Here is a 22786-nt window from a genome sequence, read left to right as displayed (position 1 = left end):
CATTATATATGAGTTATATGTTCTGCCAGTTTTTATGGAATCATATCTTTGAGCCAATGAATAGATTTAATGCTTTTACATGAACTTCAGTCACATATTAGTTCACAACACATAGTTCATAATTCTTATGAGAAGTCAGAATGAACTAGGAGAATTACTAATTCAAGAGTGATATCAAGACTGGTCAGAGAATGCTTTGAGAAACTGAAGAATAAATTTACTTCATAGTGGGTGTATAGACTTCAAAAGCTGATGAGTGTGATGGATACGGATCATCAGCCCCATATAACGACCCCTAACCTCAAGTTATGGTGACCAGATCAAGAAAATTCTTAAAAAATATGAAGAATTCTGGGAAAATGTACCCGACAACACGAACAGAAAAATCTTACGAAGAAACTGTCTAAGAAAACTGAAGAACCGCTTCAGGAAAAGAAATATCAATGACCCCACGGGCAAAAAAGATACTCAGAAACAGTTCTTCACCTGCAATGGAGTTTTTCAGTTGAAATCCAAATTGAGGACAAAAATTCAATGGAATGAGTAATTACAGTATCGTAATAGCCAAATCAGCAAGAGAATCAATCGTAAGAAAATCTCTGAGAACTTATACGTACACGACAATTCGAATCTTCGCATAAATTATGGTTGTGATTAACTCAGTAGGCTCAACTTCCAGTTATGTCACAATAGTGCTATGGAAAGCAACGCAAAATAAGTGGTCATCTCGCTTTGTTCTCACAATGTTCAGTAAGAATACGGTGTTTTCAATTAAATAACTATTGTATCGTGAAAAACATCTTCTATTTTTCTAGTTTTCTCTTCCCTGTGTTTTTTATTTGTTTTCCATCTTTGATTACTTTTTCTTGTCCTTGCTCGTTTTGATGTCTTTTCCTCAAATTTCCTAGAAGAGTTATTCCTTTATCCCCTACAAAAGTCAAAGTAAAACTTTGGTGTCACTTTCAGATCATAGGTTCATGAATGTATGGCAGATATATGAAGCAACATATTCATTGAGTTTCAAGTAGTTGCCTCTAATAACAGGTTTATGCAGCTAGAGTAGGAAGTGTTACTTGAATAGCATCATTCAGGAGCTTTTCATGGCGAATGTATCAGGAATGAAATTTCACTTCGTGACAAAATTTTGGAAAGTTATTTCTGTCTTTACTTTGCAGTGTTCAAGTGTTGAGATCACATGTATTAATTCAAATTGTTTCTTAGCTAGGATACTCAAAACAGAAAAAATAACAGTGTTCAATATGCTTTTGACTTTGAGCGGGCATGATTTTGAACTGCCATTCTGGTTTGAATACTGTCAATATAATTCAATATTATACTTTGGTATATGATTCGACAAATTTCGACAAAGTAGTTGCTGCAGTATATCTTATTATACACATGCTATAAAAAAGACAGTTCAACTGACATAGTGAAAATGTTCAATTTATTTATTATATTGACGAACTATGTACCCTCATGAATTTTTTCAACCTCGATGAAATGGCGTCACTTTTTATTGAAGAAATATTTTCAATGCCATTGTTACCATACATTTTCTTTCGTAGATAGAATATAAACATTCTCAAACAAAACTGAATCTGTTAATAAATCATCGAGAATGTTCCTCACCTTGATAATAATTCCTGAAGATCAACAAAAAAATCGTAAATTGCTCGACGGTGAGTTTATTTATAGAACATGGACTCGAAATGACATAAAATACTGAATATTGTGAGTGTTATGATAATAAATGTCCAATTTTCATTGGCAGTAATGAAATGCTTTCATACTCGTACACTGGAGACCTCAATCAGTTTGTTTATAGGAAAATTATAGATGTAGGTACGAACGATATGATCCTGGTATATACAAAGTGGGTCAAGTTGGACACTTTCAAAGGGAAACTACTGTTTTAAAACTAGATAGATGAAAACTGATGGTTGTGTCTGAGGATCAAATTATATTTCCGCACATTTCAATGGAGCCTAAAATTACTTTTCCACAAATTTAGCAAACTTGAAGTTGTGCTAGAATCATCTTTGAAACACAAAGCTTTTAGGTTTTTTCATGTAGATTGGAAACGCACACTTTTATCAAGTAGGCTTCGGACGATACGGCGACAAGACAGAATGCAAATCTTTACTGGTAGTTGTCAAATTTTAATTGAAGCAGTAATGACACTCTTCAATTATTGGTTTCTGTTTAACTCTCGAACACATTCGCAATGAAGTATGAGAATGATGAAAAATGGGAAGAACAGCAAGCAATTTGTATCACGAGAGGAATCTAGACAGACACAACCTAATTGATGGTGGTCAATTTGAAAAGAAAAGAACAAATTCATATGAATCAAATAAGAAAGAAGAGTTGGAGAAAATAGTATTCTTAGGAGCTGTTGAAAATAATATCAAAATGTCAACGTGAAATTTGAAGATACCAACAGGCCTTTCAAGAACTAACGTTAGGAGGATTTTGGAAAAACACAAATTCAAGCCATACAGTACCAGAAGAATTCATCAACTCAGACTAGGAGATTTTCCATCGCAGCATGGATATTTGCCAGTGGTTCCTGGAAAGTTGTAACCAAATGCGTGATTTTTTTTTGTTGAATTGTATTTGGATAGACGAAGCTTATGTGAACAGTGCCGTCATTTTCAACTGCTACAATTCTCATACTTGAGCACAACAAAGTCCTCATTCTATTGTGGAGCAGATGAGATAAGGAAAATTTGAATTTAGTGGGCACAACACCACAATTGTCACTAATTTTGTGGCTGCAAATTTTGGTAATAATTGGAAAGACAATCAAGGATTTGAACCGGCCAAGTCACCGGACCTAATGCCTATGGACTTTTATCTATGGGGAAGGATGAAAGATTTTATTTTCAAATAGCCGACCAATTCTAGATATGAATTGGAACCGGCAGTGATGCAAAGTTCTGCTTCTTTCACTCCTATTGAACTTAATGATTCGGAAAAAACAACAATGAAATATATTTCATTGTTTGTTCTTTATCATCATTATTATTGTAGAAGTTTAATTTATTAGTAGTGAATATAATGAAAATTGTTATCAGATTAAATGAAATTATGAATTACTACTGTGGAAAGCTTTCTCAACATTTGATAGCTACTACTGAACAATATGTTTCTGTTTTTTCGCCACGTCGTCTAAAGCCTGCTTGATCAAAGTGTGCGTATTTCAACGTTTGTGTAAAGGTGACTGACAAGGTTTCATGATGAATTTCACTAGTTCGGACTACCATTGTCCATTGTATTAAGCAAAAAAAACCTGAACTGAAATAATAGTGAAATAAAATACAAGTAAAAATAAAACAATTGAACAAAAAATAAAAATAAATAATAACAAAATGAAAATAAAGATAAAAATAAAAAGTTAAGAGATTTCAAGCCAAGTTAGTTCACGACGTCCACATTCGTCTTCTGGTGCTGACTGGACTGATTTCTCCGAGAAATGACTATTTATGGGTCGTTTATGTTGCGTATTTCTACGCTGGCTTGGCTGAATACGTTGTTGGACAACATGTATGCGGCTTCCTTGAATTTTCTCCTGAACCAATGTTCCTCTCTGTGTAAGATCTCAGCTTTTAGCAGAAGCCTAGCAAGGAAAAGAAGCCGTCATAACCAGTGCTTGCACTTCCATACATCAGAGGATTATCGGAGAGGATAAGCAGAATTGGTTCCAAGTACAACATCAGAACCTGCTTCAGATCCGGTAGCACTATCCGTAGCAGCCTCACGAAAACCAGGCCACCAAACGCGGACTGAGATTCCAAGAATTGCATTTACCGGATACCCTGTGAGTGCGGAAAATCCTATATCGGTGAAACTAAGAGGCCATTGAATGTTCGCATTGCTGAGCACACGAAACACACACAGCGAGGGGAAACCAGCAAATCAGGAATAGCAGACCATGTTTGGATCCACCAACACAACATCGAGTGGTCCCAAGCTGATATCTTACGCAAAGAGGAACATTGGTTTAGGAGACATTCAAGGAAACCGCATACATGTTATCCAACAACGTATTCAGCCAAGCCAACGTAGAAATTCGCAACATATGGAAACCCATCATCAAGCGAAAAATGGCCAACTCCCGCCAAACGGTCATCTCCCACTGAACCAGTGAAGCGAAAAAATGGTAAGCGAGGATAAGTGAAAGTACTCGAACGACCCATAAATAGTCATCTCTTGGAGGAATCAGTCCAGTCATCACCCGAAGATGATTCTGGATACTAACAATCGAAACGTCGTGAACTAACTTGGCTTGAAATCTCTTAACTTTTTATTTTTATCTTCATTTTCATTTTTTTTTTTATTTTTTGTTCAATTGTTTTATTTTCACTTGTATTTTATTTCACTATTATTTCATTTCAGGTTTTTTTGCTGAATATAATTGTTATTTACAGGTATTTTTTCAATTCTTCTTTTTTAGTTGTTTCAGGGATTTCAAATCATTTTATATATTTGTGCCTATTTCACTCCAAGAAAACATCAAGTGTGCTATATTTCTGGAGACGTAATTTAAGCTCCATTGAAATATGCAGGAATATACAGGGTGTCTCATTGAAAAATAGTTTTCTATCAATAACCATTGATATCTAATTTGAAAAAATAAGTTTTCACAACCATTGAATTCTACGTAAAGAAGTGCGTTTTGATTGTTTCCATGGAAACAATAAATATTTGACAGGACAAAAATTAAAGAAACTTTTCCAAAATGCACTTTTTCGAAAAACATGCTGTAACTCAAAAATGATAATAGATATCGATATGCAGTGTTCACCTTTGAGTTTGTCATAAAAATTGACCCACAGACACAGCCATCAGTTTTTTCATCTATCCAGTTTGAAAACGAGAGTTTTCCTTTAAAAGTATCTAATTTGGCCCATTCTATGAATTTAAGTTCTCTGAAAAACATATTAAGTTTACATATTAAGTGATTTAGGAAACAAGAATTTCTGCTTTCTTCTTGTTCATTTTTGTACAGAGAACGTGGACTTCCTAAAAAATATACCCTTCTCAATATTTTAATTCATCATAACATATGACTCGTGAAAAGTGTGAAATGAATGCAAATTGAACAAAAATTGACCTATCACAATTGAGATGATCTTGAGCGTCAATGTTGATGTTTCACTTCAACTATTCTGCTTGTGTTAGTATTTTGGTGATTTCACTTATTAGATTAATTTCTTGTTTGATAACTAGTTAGTTCGAGTTTGTGTTGATCAATTCATTTAAACATATCCTTTTTTCTTTCTGCCTTTATTTCCTACTTACTATGTTTTTTTTTTCTCTTTCCTGCCTGTTCTGTCAGGTAGACAAATCAAACGCTTTCTTGTAACCTCTGTCAATATATTCTTCATAATTGAGTAGCAAGCAATTCAACTTGTGTGTGCAGAAGATAATAAAATACTATTGTTTTCTTTACCTTTTCATTGTCTCTTTATTGAACGGTTGACGGTAGATGGTTTTGGTAGCGAGGTTTTGATTTTTTTTTATCTCATACAGGGCGATTCATGGTATTATTTATCTAAGTCAGTAGATTTTGCTCCATAACATCACAAGAAAGATCTTATTTACACTTTTCCCAAGATTTTAATTTTACCTAGTTAATTGCTGGTTACTAATTTGAAAACTCGCTCAAGAAAAATTATATCTTGTAGATTTAGCAATGAACTAGACAGATTGGACTCATTTGAAGATTTCTTGGATGTTTTTTTCAAGTACAGAACATGAGCACTACAGAAAAATCCTTAAGGCGCTCTAAGAGCAGTGTCTGTGCGGAAGTAGTTATTTGAACCCATTTGGAAAAAGGTTCTCAGGAAGTTTCTTTCACATAAACGCAATTTTTCAAATGAAAGAGTTTTCAAACAGTGAAATAATTGTTTCGAATTTCCAACCTAATCCTAGGATCTGTGAAAAAGGCTATCAAGTGAGATAAGTTTCTGAACAAATCTTCTACATATTTTCTGATGTAATAAAACTATTGGAAGATAATGCTTTTCAAAAAAAATATTTCATGTCGCAACCATATTATTTGAGGCTGTTTCTACTAACCAAAGAAGAATCTACCAAAGTGGTTATTTAAAATCCCTCTCCAGAGCTTTATGAATAACTGACAGGCGAAGTATTTGCGGCTTGGTATATTGCTTCAATTTCCAAACTTAATTTGTTATCGAACAACTGCCACGGGAGCTTACAGTTTGGATAAGGATAAATTGGTTTTTAATGGATTTATAAATATATTTTCCACTACTCTTCCATGTTATTTCGGAGGTGAGTGCTTTATGCTTGAAAGGTTCAATATTGCTCCGCTATTCATAGTCAACGAAAGAAATGCTTACACTTGAATAAATATTTTATATAACTTCGAAAAACAAATTTTTCGATTGTCTCATACATTTGATATGACTGATTTCATGAGTTTATCAACTTCCAGTGACTGCAATTCAACAGTAGTATTGAATCATATCTGGAATCTTTGAAGTCAAAAGTTGGAGTGATATATCAAAACGGATAAACGTACGTCAACAGTAACGAAATCGTAAAATATCTTAGCTGTCATACTTTTTTTTGATTTGGAATGTTTATGCAATAATGTGCAAACAGTTAAGTGATGAAAATGATAATTTTCTTCTTTCTAATGGGACAACCTATATAGTTTAAATTTTCAATAATTCAATGAGAGGTATATTCAAAAATACTAGTGACTATGTGTTTTACAGTTAGAAAATATTATGACATTGTCAAAAATTATCACACCAGCGTGATACACTAGACGAAGTTTATTTGAATTGAAGGGGTTATATTTTAAGGAGTGATTAATTTTTGATGACATAAGCAAATCAAGCTTATTCAGTTACATTAAATCGTAATTCATGAATAACTGTGTGTATTTTCTATAATGTTATCCAATTTGGTACTGAAGAACCTTGGGGCAAGTGTCTTAAGGCGAAACATCGGTGTATACCAGTGAGGGTGACAGTGTGCCATGTGAGTGCAATTTATTACCATTCATTTAAAGTAGAACTCATGTGAATGATATCTGATTTTTATTCCACAACGAATGTTTGAAATACAAACTGAGTATAGAAAAGTATCTTCTGTATAATTCAGTGTTCATATATAAGTATTTGTTTCGAAAGAATTTTTTTCTTTCGTGTAATTCAATGTTTATATGAAAGTAGCTGTTTCAGAAGGACTTTCTTTCAGTTTGTGTCTGAAAGTTACTTCTTTGCATGATCTACACATCCATGTATAGAGTTACTCATTTTAAAATTGATTACTTCCTTCCTTTCCTTGGAAGATTCCCTCATCCTTTTTTTTTGTATCAAGATGGAGTAGTAGAAAGCCAAAAACTTTCTTTCCCAAAAAATGAAGTTTATATTTTCACAATTTATCGCCCGTTTCTTATTTCGAAATATAATTTACTAAATGTATCTGAAATAACATATTTTGTTCTTTATTCGAAAAAATACTTGTGTATTTGTAATATGGTATGTTGAACATTATATTCAGAAAAAATACCTTGATCATGAGATGAACAATTAATAGAAAAGAATGAAAATGTGAATTGTATGATGGAAAATAGATTCAATGATATTGTAAACCACAATTAATTCAAATGTCATATTCTCATTTGGTATATCAATATTTGAACATTCTAAATATATTCGCTTTTATTTTATTTCATAAAAATAGTGTCTCTTACATTGATAACCTATATGAATAACTACAAGAAATCATTCATGAATTTTTGCAATATTTCTTTCACAAAAAAGTCCTGTTTTTTCGGTGAGAACAATTTTCCTTTTTTCTCGAAATGTTTCAATTTTGTTTTTTTGAATATGTGAATATAAATTTTCCTAGTGCTCGATATATACAACTGGGGCGAATCCATCAACCGCTATTAGTTTAACAACTCCAGGTACATGGTAAAAAAAAATTTGTTAGATTTGAACCTTCTGACTTCGATATCTGTAGGTAAGATTAGGTTCAAAGTGAGTGGGTCCATTCGACCCTCCACCGCAACCCGCACGGGCTATTGTGTTTCTTAACGAAGCCCATTAGTTTGTATGGTGAGTGGTCTTTCAGGTCAGAGCACAAAGCGAGGAAGGCACAAATTATATGCTCTGCTGTTTCATCATTTTTCAGACAGAGGCGACACACACTGTCTTCTGACAGTCCAAGTTTGTGCATATGATGATTCAAATGACATTGACCTGTAAGAAGGCCTGTTAGATATCGCAGTTCATTCCTACTGTAGTCCAACAACTGTTTGGTATCAAGCTTCTAAGGGTGAATAAACGCCTTGGAGTGAGCCAATCTTGGAAGATTTTGCCAGAAGTACATATATATATATATATATATATATATATATATATATATATATATATATATATATATACATATATATATATATACATATATATATATATATATATATATATATATATATATACATATATATATATATACATATATATATATATATATATATATATATATATATATATATATATATATATATATATATATATACAAAGATTGAACACCATCCAGGTGTTCAATCTTTGTTTGGCAAAGCCTGAAGCGATGCCAATGATAGGTTCTGGTCCGATGAAGCTGTTTGTAGCACCCTCCTTTGCAAGGGAGTCAACAGTCTCAATGCCTTCCAGGCCAGTATGACCAGGAATCCACATCAGAGACAATATGATAAATCTTCCTATCGAGGAGAGTCGTTTTTGGCTACTTGCTACCAATTTGGACGTTGCTTGGTAGGAGCCAAGAGGTTTCAACCCCGCTTGACTATCCAAGAATATTTTAATTGACTTGTGTACGAGGTTGGATTCTTCCAATCTTTCCGCACATGATTCAATAGCGTAAATTTCCGATTGAAATACAGTCGCATAGGTTCCTAGGCAGGTTGATATCTCTGTCCTGGATCTGCGACTGAAAACACATGCACCAGAACCGGAAGGTATTTTCGATCCATCTGTGAACCAACAACTATCTGCTCTTAAGATTTCCTCCTCCCAGAGGATCCAGTCCTCTCTACTAGGAAACAGTACTTCATAAGGCAGTTCGTAGTTGACAGTTGGAGACATAAAGTCAGAGGTTATTTCCAGAATGTTGAGACTTCCAGTGTTTAACCACAGTGCAAACAGTTGCACTCGATATCTGTAAGTCTCTGACTATTTCTCTAACCTCAGAAAACGGTTTTCGTCAGTCAGTTTCAGCACTGTTTTCGTATATGGTCGTATAAGTCAAGGTAATGAAATCAATGAATTCTTCTTTAATGAAATTCATCTCGAATGAACCCAGTTATCTTGCAAATCACACTACAAACTGTTAGGTTAGGTTAGGTCCGAAGTGAGTGGGTCTATTCGACCCTCCACCACAACCCGCAAGGGTTTATTGTGGCTCACACCTATTCACACTCGGCCAAATAAACCCAACTTCTTAACGAAGCCGATTAGTTTGTATGGTGAGTGGTCAGATGGTAAGAGTTTGGCTCTGCCGAACTCTAAAGACCTGATTCGGTCCCCAGCGGGGCAACAACAAACTGTAAACAAATGGCACAATTTTTTATTTGTCACAACTACCTTCAATTATTACTGTTTCATAAAACGTATAACTGAAGATATATTATGGCCCAAGATTAGAAAATGTATAATAGGGTGGAAGACATCTGAGTGTAGTATTTTTCATTAATTTTGTTGTAACTACAGAATATTGCACTGATATTGCTTCAATTTTGTGAAATTGATTTGAAAAACACAAATAATCTAAAAACTGTAACTGCAGTTGTATTTTGTCAATTGTTGAATAAATATTCTTACCTACTTACATTCACTCAACCCTTGACAAAATTCAAATTTATTCGAAAAACTTTTCAAAAAGAATAAATCACAATAAATATAAGTATATATAATTTAATACGCTTAGGAACGGAATCACTGTACCAAACTTCGATCTGGAAAGTATATGAATAATCCATAGATCGAGATCACCCTGTACTCGACCCCACAATTCTGCCGTATCAGGAATCCTAGATCTCAAGTAAATGGGTTCCTTTCAGGAAGCGATCCATCCACTTCAGGCATCTGGAGTTCCTTAATCTGCCATCGTTAGCAATAATTCCGTCACATTTCACTAATGCGGCCCTTACTGGTCGAGCAATTCTCTATAAACTACACTTAAAGAGTTGGAGCGTCAATCTAGACGCGTGTCGGGCCTGCAGATGGTCGATTGTGAACTGCGTTCGTCTCATTAGAGGTGCATTGCTCTATTCACTGCGCTGACAATGTTAATAAAGGACATCCTCTTTCAATGATATTTCGATGAGGCTGATAAATGCATCTACAGTGAAAAGGTTTCGTATACTGAGTTTCTTTTCAGAATGGATCATGAGGTGTAAAATATTGGTCATATTGTGGTTTCTGTGAAACGTCTGCATATAGATCAAACTGTTTCGAATAACTGTGTTCGAAATAAGATGATCATAGAAATTATTCATATAGCACTTTTATTTGAAAGCGATTCCTGGGATGAAATCAATGATAAAGCTGAAAAAGAGCTCAAATATGTACTCTTTTGAATTTCACTAGTTCGGACTTCCATTGTCTACTATATAAAATGATTTGAAATCCCTAAAACAACTAAAAAAAGAAGAATTGAAAATGATTAGCTGAAAATAACAATTATATTAACCAAAACAAACCTGAAATGAAATAATAGTGAGATAAAATACAAGTGAAAATAGAAAAATTGAATAAATAAAAATGAAGAAATAAAAAAAGAAAATAAAAATAAAAAGTGGAGAGATTCCAAGTCACGTTAGTTCACGACGTTTCGATTGTTAGTATCTACAATCGTCTTCGGGTGATGACTGGACTGATTCCTCCGAGAGATGAGTGTTTATAGGTCGTTCGAGTACTTTCACTTATCCCCACTTTCCATTTTCCGCTTCACTGGTTCCGTTTTGGCGGGAGTTGGCCATTTTTCGCTTGATGATGGGTTTCCATATGTAGCGTATTTCTACGCTGGTTTGGCTGAATACGTTGTTGGACAACATGTATGCGGCTTCCTTGAATTTTCTCCTAAACCAATGTTCCTCTCTGTGCAATATCTCAGCTTGGGACCACTCGATGTCGTGCTGATGGGTCGAAACATGGTCTGCTATTTCTGATTTGCTGGTTTCCCCTCGCTGTGTGTGTTTCTTGTGCTCGGCAATGCGAACATTCAATGGCCTCTTAGTTTCACCAATATAAGATTTTCCGCACTTACAGGGTATCCGGTAAGTGCAATTCTTGGAATCGCAGTCCGCGTTTGGTGGCCTAGTTTTCGTGAGGCTGCTACGGATAATGTAACCGGATCTGAAGCAGGTTCTGATGTTGTACTTGGAACCAATTCTTCTTATCCTCTCCGATAATCCTCTGATGTAGGGAAGTGCAAGCACTGGTTGTGACGGCTTCTCTTCCTTGCGAGGCTCCTGCTGTCTTCTAGCCAAAGTCTTTTTACCATCGCTTTGGAATAGCCATTCCGTTGAAGATCATATTTGATGATGTCTAGTTCCTTCTCGAGAGCTTCCCTCGTATAACAGAGCCCAAAAGCACGGTCTAATAGAGTCTTCATGATTCCTCTTTTAGTCGATTGATGGTGGTTGGATTCGTGGTTCAGATACTGTCGGTCCTCTTCACCAAAACGTCTAAGAATGGCAATTCGTTGTGGATTTCCTTCTACATTGTGAAATTGATGGAACGTCTCACGCTGTTGATGTGTTTCAGGAAGGCGTCTAGTTCAGTATTCCCATGGTTCCATAATATGAAGGTGTCGTTAACACATCTCAACCAGACTCGAGGTTTCTTGTGGGCTTCTTTTATGGCCAGAGTTTCAAACCACTCCATATATATGTTGGCTATGACTGGTTGGCTATTTATTCAATTGTTTTATTTTTACCTGCATTTTATTTCACTATTATTTCATTTCAGGTTTAGTTTGGTTAATATAATTGTTATTTTCAGCTAATCAATTTCAATTCTTCTTTTTTAGTTGTTTCAGGGATTTCAAATCATTTTATATAGTAGACAATGGAAGTCTGATGTAGTGAAATTCATCATGAAACATTGTCAATCACCTTGAAACAAACATGTACTCTTTTGGTTGAATGTGAGTCTTCTAAGTCTGAATGTAGGAAAAACTAAGTTCATTGCATTTACCACAACAAAAAAGACCAACCTTACATAACACTCTCACTGTTCATAAGTATATATGCTGAACCCCAACGCAGTGTTCATGTCCAGCAATCAAACAATTTGACAACAAAATTTGACGTCATGATTCGGGTGATGACGGTGAAAACGAGTGTGGATATAAACAATGGAAACGTCGTGAAGTAACTTGACACGTATACTTTCAATTTTTAATTTTCATTTTTTGTTCAAAAAATTTTAATTTTTATTTCTTGTTAATAGTTTAATTTTTAATTGTTGCTTGTATTTTATTTCATTGTAATTTCAGTTTTTTTGCTTAATATGATTGTTATTTTCAGCTGATATTTTTAATTTTTATAGACTCTTTCAGGGATTTCAAATCAATTTATACAATATAAGACAATGTGGCCGAGAACAGAGAGTCAGTATCGATGGAATTATGAGTTATCCCAAAACTGTTACTAATGGTGTTCCGCAAGAAACGGTTCTAGGACCAATTCTGTTCACAATATATCTAAATAAGCTGCTACAGATACCAACAAAAGGTAAAATTTTGAGCTTTGCTGACGATACGGCTGTCTTGTATACTGACTCTTCATGGAACCAACTGCACAATAAACTCACTATCAATTTGGAAAAAAACTAAATATTTCCCATTCACATCATATTGCAGTACATTACCCAACATGAGGTACCCAAATATAGGAAATAATAATCAAATACCTGAAGGCGAGTCAATAAAATATCTAGATATCTATATAGATGGGCATTTTCGATGGCACCTACAGATGGAAGAAATAATCAGAAAGTTAAAAGGTACACTTTCCAAGTTCAATGGCCTAAAAAACTTTCTTGACATTCAGCATTTGAAAACTTTGTACTTTGCACTTGTACAATCACAACTATCCTATAATATAATAGGTTGGGGAAGAGTGAATGATTGTTATCTTAGGAATCTAAATGTCATACAGAAATGGATACTGAAAACTATATTTAATAGAAAAAAACTCATCCAACTGAGGCCTTATTTGAAGAAGCAAGTGTATGTGATATTCGACAACTTTTTAGTATGAGCATACTGAGTAATGTTAAAAAAGGAAACATCAAAATAGAACCAATCATTCACTCCTACATTACTAGGCAAAAAGGAAACTCTTTAAATTCACCACGATGTGACAAAACTATAGGACAAAGAAACGAAACATACCTGGAAACACGCTTATACCAAATATTACCAGGAGAAATAAAAAATATCAACAGTTCTTCTATGTTTAAAAGGGAAGTGAATGAATACCAAAAGAACTTTTGTTCTGACTTCATTAATCAAACTATTCCAAACAGCAATTTGACCTTAGCAATTATTGAGTAGATGAAAATAACTATGTATACTGTCTGTAACTACTGTTTCTGTTGTTAGGTTTATTTATCATTTATCTATTATTCGATTGATCACTCATTATTTTTAAATGAAATGTAAATGTAATGTAGAAGTAATTATATACACTTAATTCCCAACATAGTCTTATCACGAACAAGCTATAGATTTCTATGGCTTCTGTGATCATCTGGTTTATTTTCGATAGCATTCCATGTAATTTATATCAGTGTATGAGAAAATAAACATATTATTATTATATTATATATTATTATCATTTATATGATGATAATATATAATAAGTCCGAACTAATGAAATGCACCACGAAACATTGTCAACTACCTTCAACATCCATTTGCATTTTCAACAGGATATAGTTATTAAAAGTAACAACGCAATACGTCAAAGTTTTATAGATCAACCAGCATGATGAAAGCAAGCGTCTATATAGGACGAATGGTTTCATCTGTAGATGGTTGCTAGATTGGTATTGCTCTAGAGGAACACATTTTGAGTGGTATTTGAATATATGAACAATACTCAACACATATTTATAAACGACAGGATTTCATTGTTGAAATCTATCGTGGTTTGACGAGAGACCGCAGAGTCGGCAGAGTCGGCTAAGTTAATGCATCTAGCTGCTTGACGCAGCTGCTTGACGTCTAGCTGCTTGACGCAGCTAGATGCATTAACTTAGTGTATTCTTTTCGAATTCAATGAAACTGCTACTATTAAAATTGTTGTTATAGAATAATATTTCGATTTCAATCACCTTAAAATGAAATTGAGTGAATATCACAGATGATCAACTATAAAAATGAAACGAATAAGATGATAAAATGTGAATATGATGATAAAATGAGAAAAGAACTGATTCTTGACAGGCCGATTTGTTTTGACAAAAGTCGACATTTTTCAAGAGTAGGTATAGTCTGCGTAAAAACAACTTGCCTATATTTTTCCTTCAGCTATGTTGAATTATCCTGTAATGTACTTAGTGACATTAATTTTTTTCGCGAAAAGAAAATTCCCAAACAACAATGTCTTCTAAAAATACTTTTTGAAGAGATCTTTCTATAGGATAGAAATTATTTCGAGTATGAATACCTAAAACTGAATTTCTATTATTAGGTTCGCTCACCCTAGAATGATTTCCATCGACGAAAAACTCCGCTTCGGTCCTACCCACGCCGGAGGTGATAGGGGGTGCGTTGAACTCGTCGTAGACGCCACCTTCGCCTTGGCTTTGTTCCTCCAAAATATCCGAACGACCTGTCTCGACGAACGCTTTCACGCCGGCCGAAGACTTTTGGCCCAGCCGGAACAGGGTGAAAGATTTGTCATGGCTACGACCTGGAACAAAATGGAGGTTGTGGGAATGCTTACATGGATGCTCATGTTTTCTGTATTATGTTGAATAATTCAGTGCATTTCTTTAATGTCTCCCCCCTTTTATATTATGAACTGGTCAACTCAAAAAATTGAAATTTGGAATAATGTAATTAATGCATGAATACTTCATTTTGAAGTGAAATTGACATATGAAACTTTAAAGATGGCGACTGGGCGCATCTGGAAAAAAAATTAAATGGAAAGGGGGGTCTCATACACATCTTTTTGAAGCTCCTGACGAATGCTTCACAACCCTAGAATGTCAATATCTTCAACTACTAGAAAATGGTGGAACTTTCAATAGTTGCCTGAATACATTGACATTCAACTACATAATATGAGGTAATAAGCTTGAAGTCAGTTCAGAAGATGCTCGAAATGGTTTTCTTGAACTTCTTGACATATGAACAACCTATCCGATATTTCACGCCGAACATATTCGAACACAGTAACGTCAATATCTCATTATTATTCATCTGCCGTATATCCAATATTGAAGCAGGTTCAGTTTCGTACATCTTTTGCTTCAAATAGCCCCAAAAAAAAGCCCGAAGGTGTCAAATCTGGCGAGCGGGCTGGCTGTAGACCTTGACGGCCAATCCAACGACCGGAAAAAGTAGTATCCAAATAGTTTCTTACTTGTCTGAGGTAATGTGGTGTTGCTCCATCTTGTTGGAATACACTATCCATATCGAATTCATTAGGATCCGCTTCGACAATTTCAGTGATGAGAGGGTCAACAGTAGTTACCAGCATATTCAAATACCAGCATATTGAATTTTGATTAATAAATAGAGGTCCAAGAATATGGTTTCCCACTATTTCTGTCCAAACGTTAATTTTTTCTGGATATTGTGTATGTGTTTCCCGGAAACGTGAGGATTGGTGTCACTCCAATAACGGCAATTTTGTCTGTGAACATTGCCGTTAGAAAAAAAGTACATTCGTCACTAAAACAAATATTGTGGAGATAAGTAAGATGCCTTGCAATGGTTTCCGTCATGATTTCGAGGAATTCTGTTCTTCGATCAGGGTCATCTTCAGTCATTTGGTGTAACATTTTGATTTTGTATGGATGATACCTATTCCTCTTCAAAAGTCTCCACACAATAGAAGGAGACACCTCACAAACATTCGCGACGGAATAAGTTCAGGACTCACCAATTATTCACCCTTGCTGTATTTTCTACAGTCAGGACGATTTGGAAAACGTTCGTGAAAGTTACGTATCGCACCGTAAATTAAAATCGCTCCAATAATGTTTTCTTCCAATCGACAAGAATTGACCATTTTAGAGATTGTTGACGTGATACCTTTCTACTAGTGAAACCGAAAACTAAATGAGAATATTCTAACTGAAAAATGATGTTCATTGTCATACTGACATTTTTTGTCGATTTTATAAAAAAAACCTTATCGAGTTGTTGGAATTGTCATATGGCAGATATTCTAAAAATATCGTTATTAGTGTGTTTGTCTTCAGGAAATTAAATAATGTTCCTCTATTTTGTAGTAGGTGAAGATATTGACTTCATATTCTAGGGTTGTGAAGAATTAGTCAGGATCCTCAAAATGATGAGTCACAAGACCCCCCTTTCCATGTAATTTTTTTTCCTAGATGACGCCCAATCGCTATCTTGAAAGTTTCATCTGTCAATTTCACTTCAAAATGAAGTATTCACGTATTGATTTCATTATTCCAAATTTCAATTTTTTGAGTTGACCCGTTCAAAAAATAAAAAGGGGGGGACATCAAAGAAATGCACTGTATATACGAGGGTGATCTGAAAAGTTTCCAACCTAATAGAGATACAAGACATTTTTTCATTTTTTTTTTCTTTTGAAACTAATTGATAAAGTTTATTGAATGATTTTCTCTTCAAAGGGTTTTACAAAAACCACGATACGTGTTTCCTATACAATAGCTTCCTCAAGCGTAAACGTTCGCTAGACAATAGCTTCCACAAGCGTAAACTCACGATTGTGGAAGCTATTTTACAGCGAAACACGTGTCGCGGTTTTTGTAAAACCGTCTAAAGTGAAAATCATACAATAAACTGTAATAATTAGTTTTAATATGGATTTTCATCAAGTATCGGCCAGTTCTATTCAATTATTCTCATTTTAACTCTACACGCTTCTCACGGCGATGCTCCCATCTCTGTAATCTATCCAAATAGTACTCGGTATTTTTCTCTGCAAAATAATTGTTCACGAATGTCATTGCCTCTTTATTTGACGAAAATATCTGTCCTCCGAGCGCAATTTTTAGATGAGGAAACAAAAAGAAGTCATTTGGAGCTAGATCTGGTGAGTAAGGCGGATGGTCAGGCAGTTCAAACCGTAATTCGTGAATTTTCGCCATGGCAACCGCTGAGGTTTGAGACGGTGCGTTGTCTTGGTGAAACATGATATAATTTTTCTGCAAATGTGGCCGTTTTTCGCAAGTTCTGCCTTCAGCTCGTCAAATAATGATGGCGTAGTATGCTCCTGTAATGGTTATTCCTTTTTGACGATGATCGATTGATATAATTCCATGACTATCCCACTTTCTCAGCCGACCAAATAATTTTTGATTCTTTCACAGTACACTGGACTGTATTTTTGTTTCGAGCGTATAATGGTGTATCAGATCACCCTCGTATATTGAACAGAAGTCAACTTTGTTGAAGATATCAGAGTCTTTCATTCTTTGGGGACTTTCATCTACAATCCGAAAAAATAAAAATTGTAAGGTAGAACTTCATACATTTGTGAGGCAACAAGAAACTCCGGAACACAAATGTGAAGAATGTTTCGAGGAGCGATACATACATATAAGAAAATGAATATTTCGAAATTAAATCTCGAAACATTAATCTTTCCCAACATATGTACACAGTTGGTTCTGATCTGCGAGGGACAGTTAATAATATCCGACATATATATTTATTCATTAATTTGTTTTCCAAACCAGTTCAATACCTTCATTCTCCTTCCTTGTGCATGATGATATGACAAATTTTGATATCTTGAGAAGCAAATCATTCACAAGAGTCTATTAGTATACTGAATCAATATCACTTTGAAGGAAGGAACAGTCATTCTTATCTTCGATTCTTTGAAGAATGTCAGATCACCATTGAATAATAAACAACGAGAGTACTTAAGGCATTGTGGCAGATCATTGATAACAATAAAAAACAATGAGGGCCCCAAGTTAGATCCTTCAGGAGCTCCCGAATCAGTATGAAATTGTCCAGAAATAATTCTTCTGCACCTGAATATATATGGTATATTTTATGCAAGAATAAAAATAATTTCTGGCTTTGAAAATCAATCTCATAACCATCAATTTTTCCTAACAATGTCATGATTGACTTTTTCGAATGATTTCTAAAAATATTAGAAGACTTGTGTATGGGTGTAACCACTGATTTCTTCCACAATTGAGGTCAAACTGGTGATTTTATGGACAAACTGAGTATGAAGAGAAGTGATTTTTGAAACTATTCTGCACAACCCTTTAAGATATTAAGTGGGATTCTCTGTCGATAGCTGCTGACCTCTTCGGTTCCAAATTTCGATTGGTAGTAGTGACGAATAACTTCCGATACGAATAATATTGTTTCTCGCAATATTTTGTTTTGCACGTTATATATAGAAAGTCATATTTTCTCCATACAAACGTAATCGGGAGCACTGGATGGCAAAATTATGTTATAATCAATATTCGAGAATACAAGGAATTTCCTGGAAATCTCAAATCAGCATCGGTGAACAGGTTTCAAATATGAGTTGAAACATTATTTTTGATAAGCAATCAAGATGAGATTTTTTTATTTGTAATTACATATTGAGTTTAAGGTATACTCTATTAATATATTATTTTTATTCGGATAGTTCTGAGACAAATAACCACTGTTTCATGTTATTAGTTTATAAAAGAATCTATATTTGTTTCAGGTTTCCGGTGAAGACCAGTCTGAACTAATGGGGCACCCTTTAAGATATATGTCTCCCGCTCAATAACTATTGATTTTTTTGTCGATGTACAATAATCCGTTGATTATTGAAGCATGCTAATATTATTACTAAAACCAGATAATCAAATTCAGATGGATCGGGCATATAGAAAAAGGACGAGATAAGAAGGAGATCGAAGAAAGATGATGATCGGCAGGAATAGCATACACAGACAAGGAAACACAAGTGCACCAGTCTAGGATTTACCAAACCAAACTGATTTTAAGTCTAGTGGGAGAGTTATTCTGCTTCAATAAGAGTCTGGTACGCGTTGCGTCACATTTCGTGACATAGAATAGTGCTGAAACCGAATTATCATTCCACTCGACTCCAATGTAACTTGGTTCTGTAATTCTCAGACGTGTGTTCTTGGTGCGACCAGTTAGTGCAACCTGTATTTCCTTGTCATGTCCTATTAATCATCATCATATGGCTTGTTTCCATCTTGTATTTACTATATGTGCATTTATGTAAACGGTCTTCCATTAGGCGCTTCCTATCTTCGAATTTGAATAAAACAAAGTATATGTGAGATATCATACATCTTTTATTGATACCATTCGGTGTGGAATATAATATCGTTCAACGATGCGCCACGGCTGTTTTAGGTGAAGCACTTCAGAAACGTCCAATTTTTCATGACTGGCGCATACATCAGACTGAATTTGCCCAATGGCATAGGTTAAGTTGGCTTTGATGACGACTGTGGTTTGCGCATACACCTGTCACTTGAGAAAAATCCACAAGAAAAAGTCTAACGGGGTCGAATGGCACGATCTCGGTGGCCAGTTCACATCACTTCCACGTGTAGAATATTCAATTTGTCGTTGGTGTTCAGATCATCCAATTCAGTCTAGCAGGAGTTGGTTCTCATCGACCTATAGTGCTCGCCGTTGACAGTCATGGCCTGGTCAACGTCGTTCTCGAAGAAATATGGACCAAGGATGCCGCCATTCCAAAATCCACACCAAACAGTGACATTTTCGGGATGCTTTAGACGCTCTTGGATCTCATGTGGATTGGTATCATCTCAAATTCGTCAATTTCATATGTATACATACCCATTCATTCAGGATTGGGCCTCATCGCTGACGATGATTTTTCGATGAAAATAGAAGTCATTTGCCAACTGCTCTAGAACCCATTCAACGAACACACGCCGTTGTCTATGGTCGTTAACCTTCAGGTCCTGGTTAGTTGAATTTTTTACAGGTAGACGCCCAAGTGACAATACAAAATTCGCCAAGTTGTGGTCTGCGGAAGTTCGAGTTCTTGTTAGCGATGCGATATCGACTGCCGGATTCTCCTACATACTCTCACAGACAACAGCGATGTTTTCGGCAAAATTTGCGTTTCGTTGATGTACGGGTGTTGGTCGATCGTTTGCTGAACCAGTTCTAGTGAAACGGGTTTTCTTTCAGGGTTTTTCGTGGGTAATCAGAGAAAATCAGACTGCTTTCCTTGTAATATGGAACTTCAACTGATTCGAAGTGAAATGAATGGACAATACATGACATCACTAGCAAATATACAGCTGAAATAAGATGCAATTAATTCCCACTAAAATAAGATGCAGGCATGAGTTGCCACAATACGAGTATTATTCAACTTCTCAGGCCCCAGGCAAATTATATTGAACTGAATAATGCGTGGGTGACAGTTACACCACGTTTCAACCAATCACGTTCTTCCAACGCAATTCAATAAAATAGTTTCCGATATGAAAATGGTGGAGTATTTTCTGTACATAGGTGCGAGGTTTTCAGACAGAAAGAGGATCGCTGTGGCAAGCATATCAAAAATATGTATCAATGGAGTAAACGTAAAATAACTCTAAGGAAAATACCCATGTTCTGCTACCACATTGCGAATAGTCCTCTTTGTAGGACAATTATGGCGACCGTAAAATGGGCAAAGCGCGCGGTACGTTGTCCGAACACAACACCCATTTTGATAAAATATAATTACACTATTTGCATGTATTGTTAAATGTTATATCCGTCCATGGTGATTTGGCTGAATAAATGGCAACTAATTTGACAGATGTCGCTTCAACAAGATGGCCGGAAAAGTCATTCAGTTCAGAAAAAAAGGAATTGAATGAGTCCATGCTGATCTCTTCAAAAATTTTCAAAAAATTATTTTCCATAATACTCAATTTGTTTCACAATACAATTCTGAACTGATTACTGAATCTTAAGGATGAGATGTTCATAAATATTTACTGTTGGATTTTATCTTATCTGATATTTCATTCCAATAAGCATATGAAACAATATATTATGCAAACATTTCTATCAGTTCCCTAATTATTATAAAGCTATGTCTTATGATTTTTCTACTAATAAAATGTGACCACTATTGGAGCAAGTTCAATTAATATTCCGAAAATCATACTAACGAGGAATATATTAATATCTGCGAATTTAAAAATGCGAAATTCCCAGCAAAGTAAAGTTCGGTAATGGAAAGTTCAAAGCCAAGATGTAAAGAGAAAATGCGAATATTGTCATTAACTTCCAAATGTAATTAAAACATTTAACATTTTTGAAACTTTTAATTACAACAAATTTCAAAGTCGGTTTGAAATTTTATGCTCAAAGTCGACTCGTTACAAAAACATTTGTTGGAGTCTCAGTGAAGTAAGTATATTAATTTTAATCAACTGATGCAACGACTTGCTGAATGAATTAATGTCATTTCGAAAGATATGTACGTAATATTATCGAACCATACTGATATTTTCACGGGGTCATATTGATTCGAAAAATCGATTTTTTCACCTGATAAAAAATCAAAAACAACACTGTTAAGACATATGAAGGTATGTATAATGTAGAAGCACCAATAGTTTTCTATAATATGAAATGTTTGATAATCGAGTCATTCATTCTCCAATGAAAGTAGGTAGTCAGCTACTGAATGTCAGAAAATATAAAACTGGTAGACATCAAATCCCTGGTAAGGAGGACTCGTAACTTACACGTCTCTCCTAACAACTAGCTTGGTTGATTATCTACTTTGTGAAAACGAAATTCGGCTTGATAGACTGTGGTCAGATGGAATTTGTACCAAGTGTTTCGTCTGCTACGTTTCGTCAGCGGACATCATCAGTAGTGTGATGACGAAGAGGATGGGGGGGGGGGTGATGGCGATGATAGTGAGGAAAATGGTTATTGACGTTATTGACGGTTACGCTGTCTCGTCATTCGTAGCGATTAGACGTATTGAGACGAAAGTGAATAGTACTGAACAACTAAAAGTGACTGCTTCGTCAGCAGAAAGACGAATTAGTAAGCCTCATTAAACAGCTGAACGAAAGGCTGAATGTACTGGAAAAGGACAGACACTAAGGAATATAACCAAAGAGGAACAAACAAGGGAAAAACTGGCACACAGGATGAAGAAGCCGAAATGCCAGAACAATTCAATCTGGAAAAAATCCTACGGAAACAAAGAAGAACCAGGTCAAACCAAGCGATCACGTGGCCCGGAGAGTACTTCTGAAACCAAATCGGAGGACGGTTTTCAGATAGTTGAAAGGTCAAAACCAAACTGCTGAACCAGACGACGCCTCGCGCAAGAAGCAGCCGCGAAAATAACAGAAGAGAAAACAATGGACACGACGGAATCGGAAAAGGGAGCCAGTGACGAAATGGTGGCATACGAAATTCAGGAAACAGAACCGATCAATAATGTAGAGAGCTCAAGCACTGGAGAAGCAGTACTTACCTGAAACATAAAAACCAAGAAAGTGGTGCCAGCCGT

At 35.2% G+C, this 22786-nt stretch overlaps 1 protein-coding gene across 3 annotated transcripts in view; it reads right to left on the bottom strand.

The window, feature by feature from the left end:
• mspo (M-spondin) overlaps positions 1-22786 on the bottom strand; it is a 593209-nt gene that overhangs the window by 49595 nt on the left and 520828 nt on the right. For all 3 annotated transcript variants that reach the window (XM_074172813.1, XM_074172815.1, XM_074172814.1), the window contains exon 2: positions 14763-14974. In XM_074172813.1, coding sequence (XP_074028914.1) covers positions 14763-14974 — 212 coding nt within the window. The remainder of the gene's footprint in view (positions 1-14762; positions 14975-22786) is intronic.

The sequence above is a fragment of the Leptinotarsa decemlineata genome, unplaced genomic scaffold (genome assembly GCF_025532065.1).
Source record: "Leptinotarsa decemlineata unplaced genomic scaffold, Ldec_3_MD MMD2_tig00000199_RagTag_RagTag, whole genome shotgun sequence".
In the NCBI taxonomy this organism is placed as follows: domain Eukaryota; kingdom Metazoa; phylum Arthropoda; class Insecta; order Coleoptera; family Chrysomelidae; genus Leptinotarsa; species Leptinotarsa decemlineata.
This window is presented reverse-complemented; position numbering and strand designations above follow the sequence as displayed.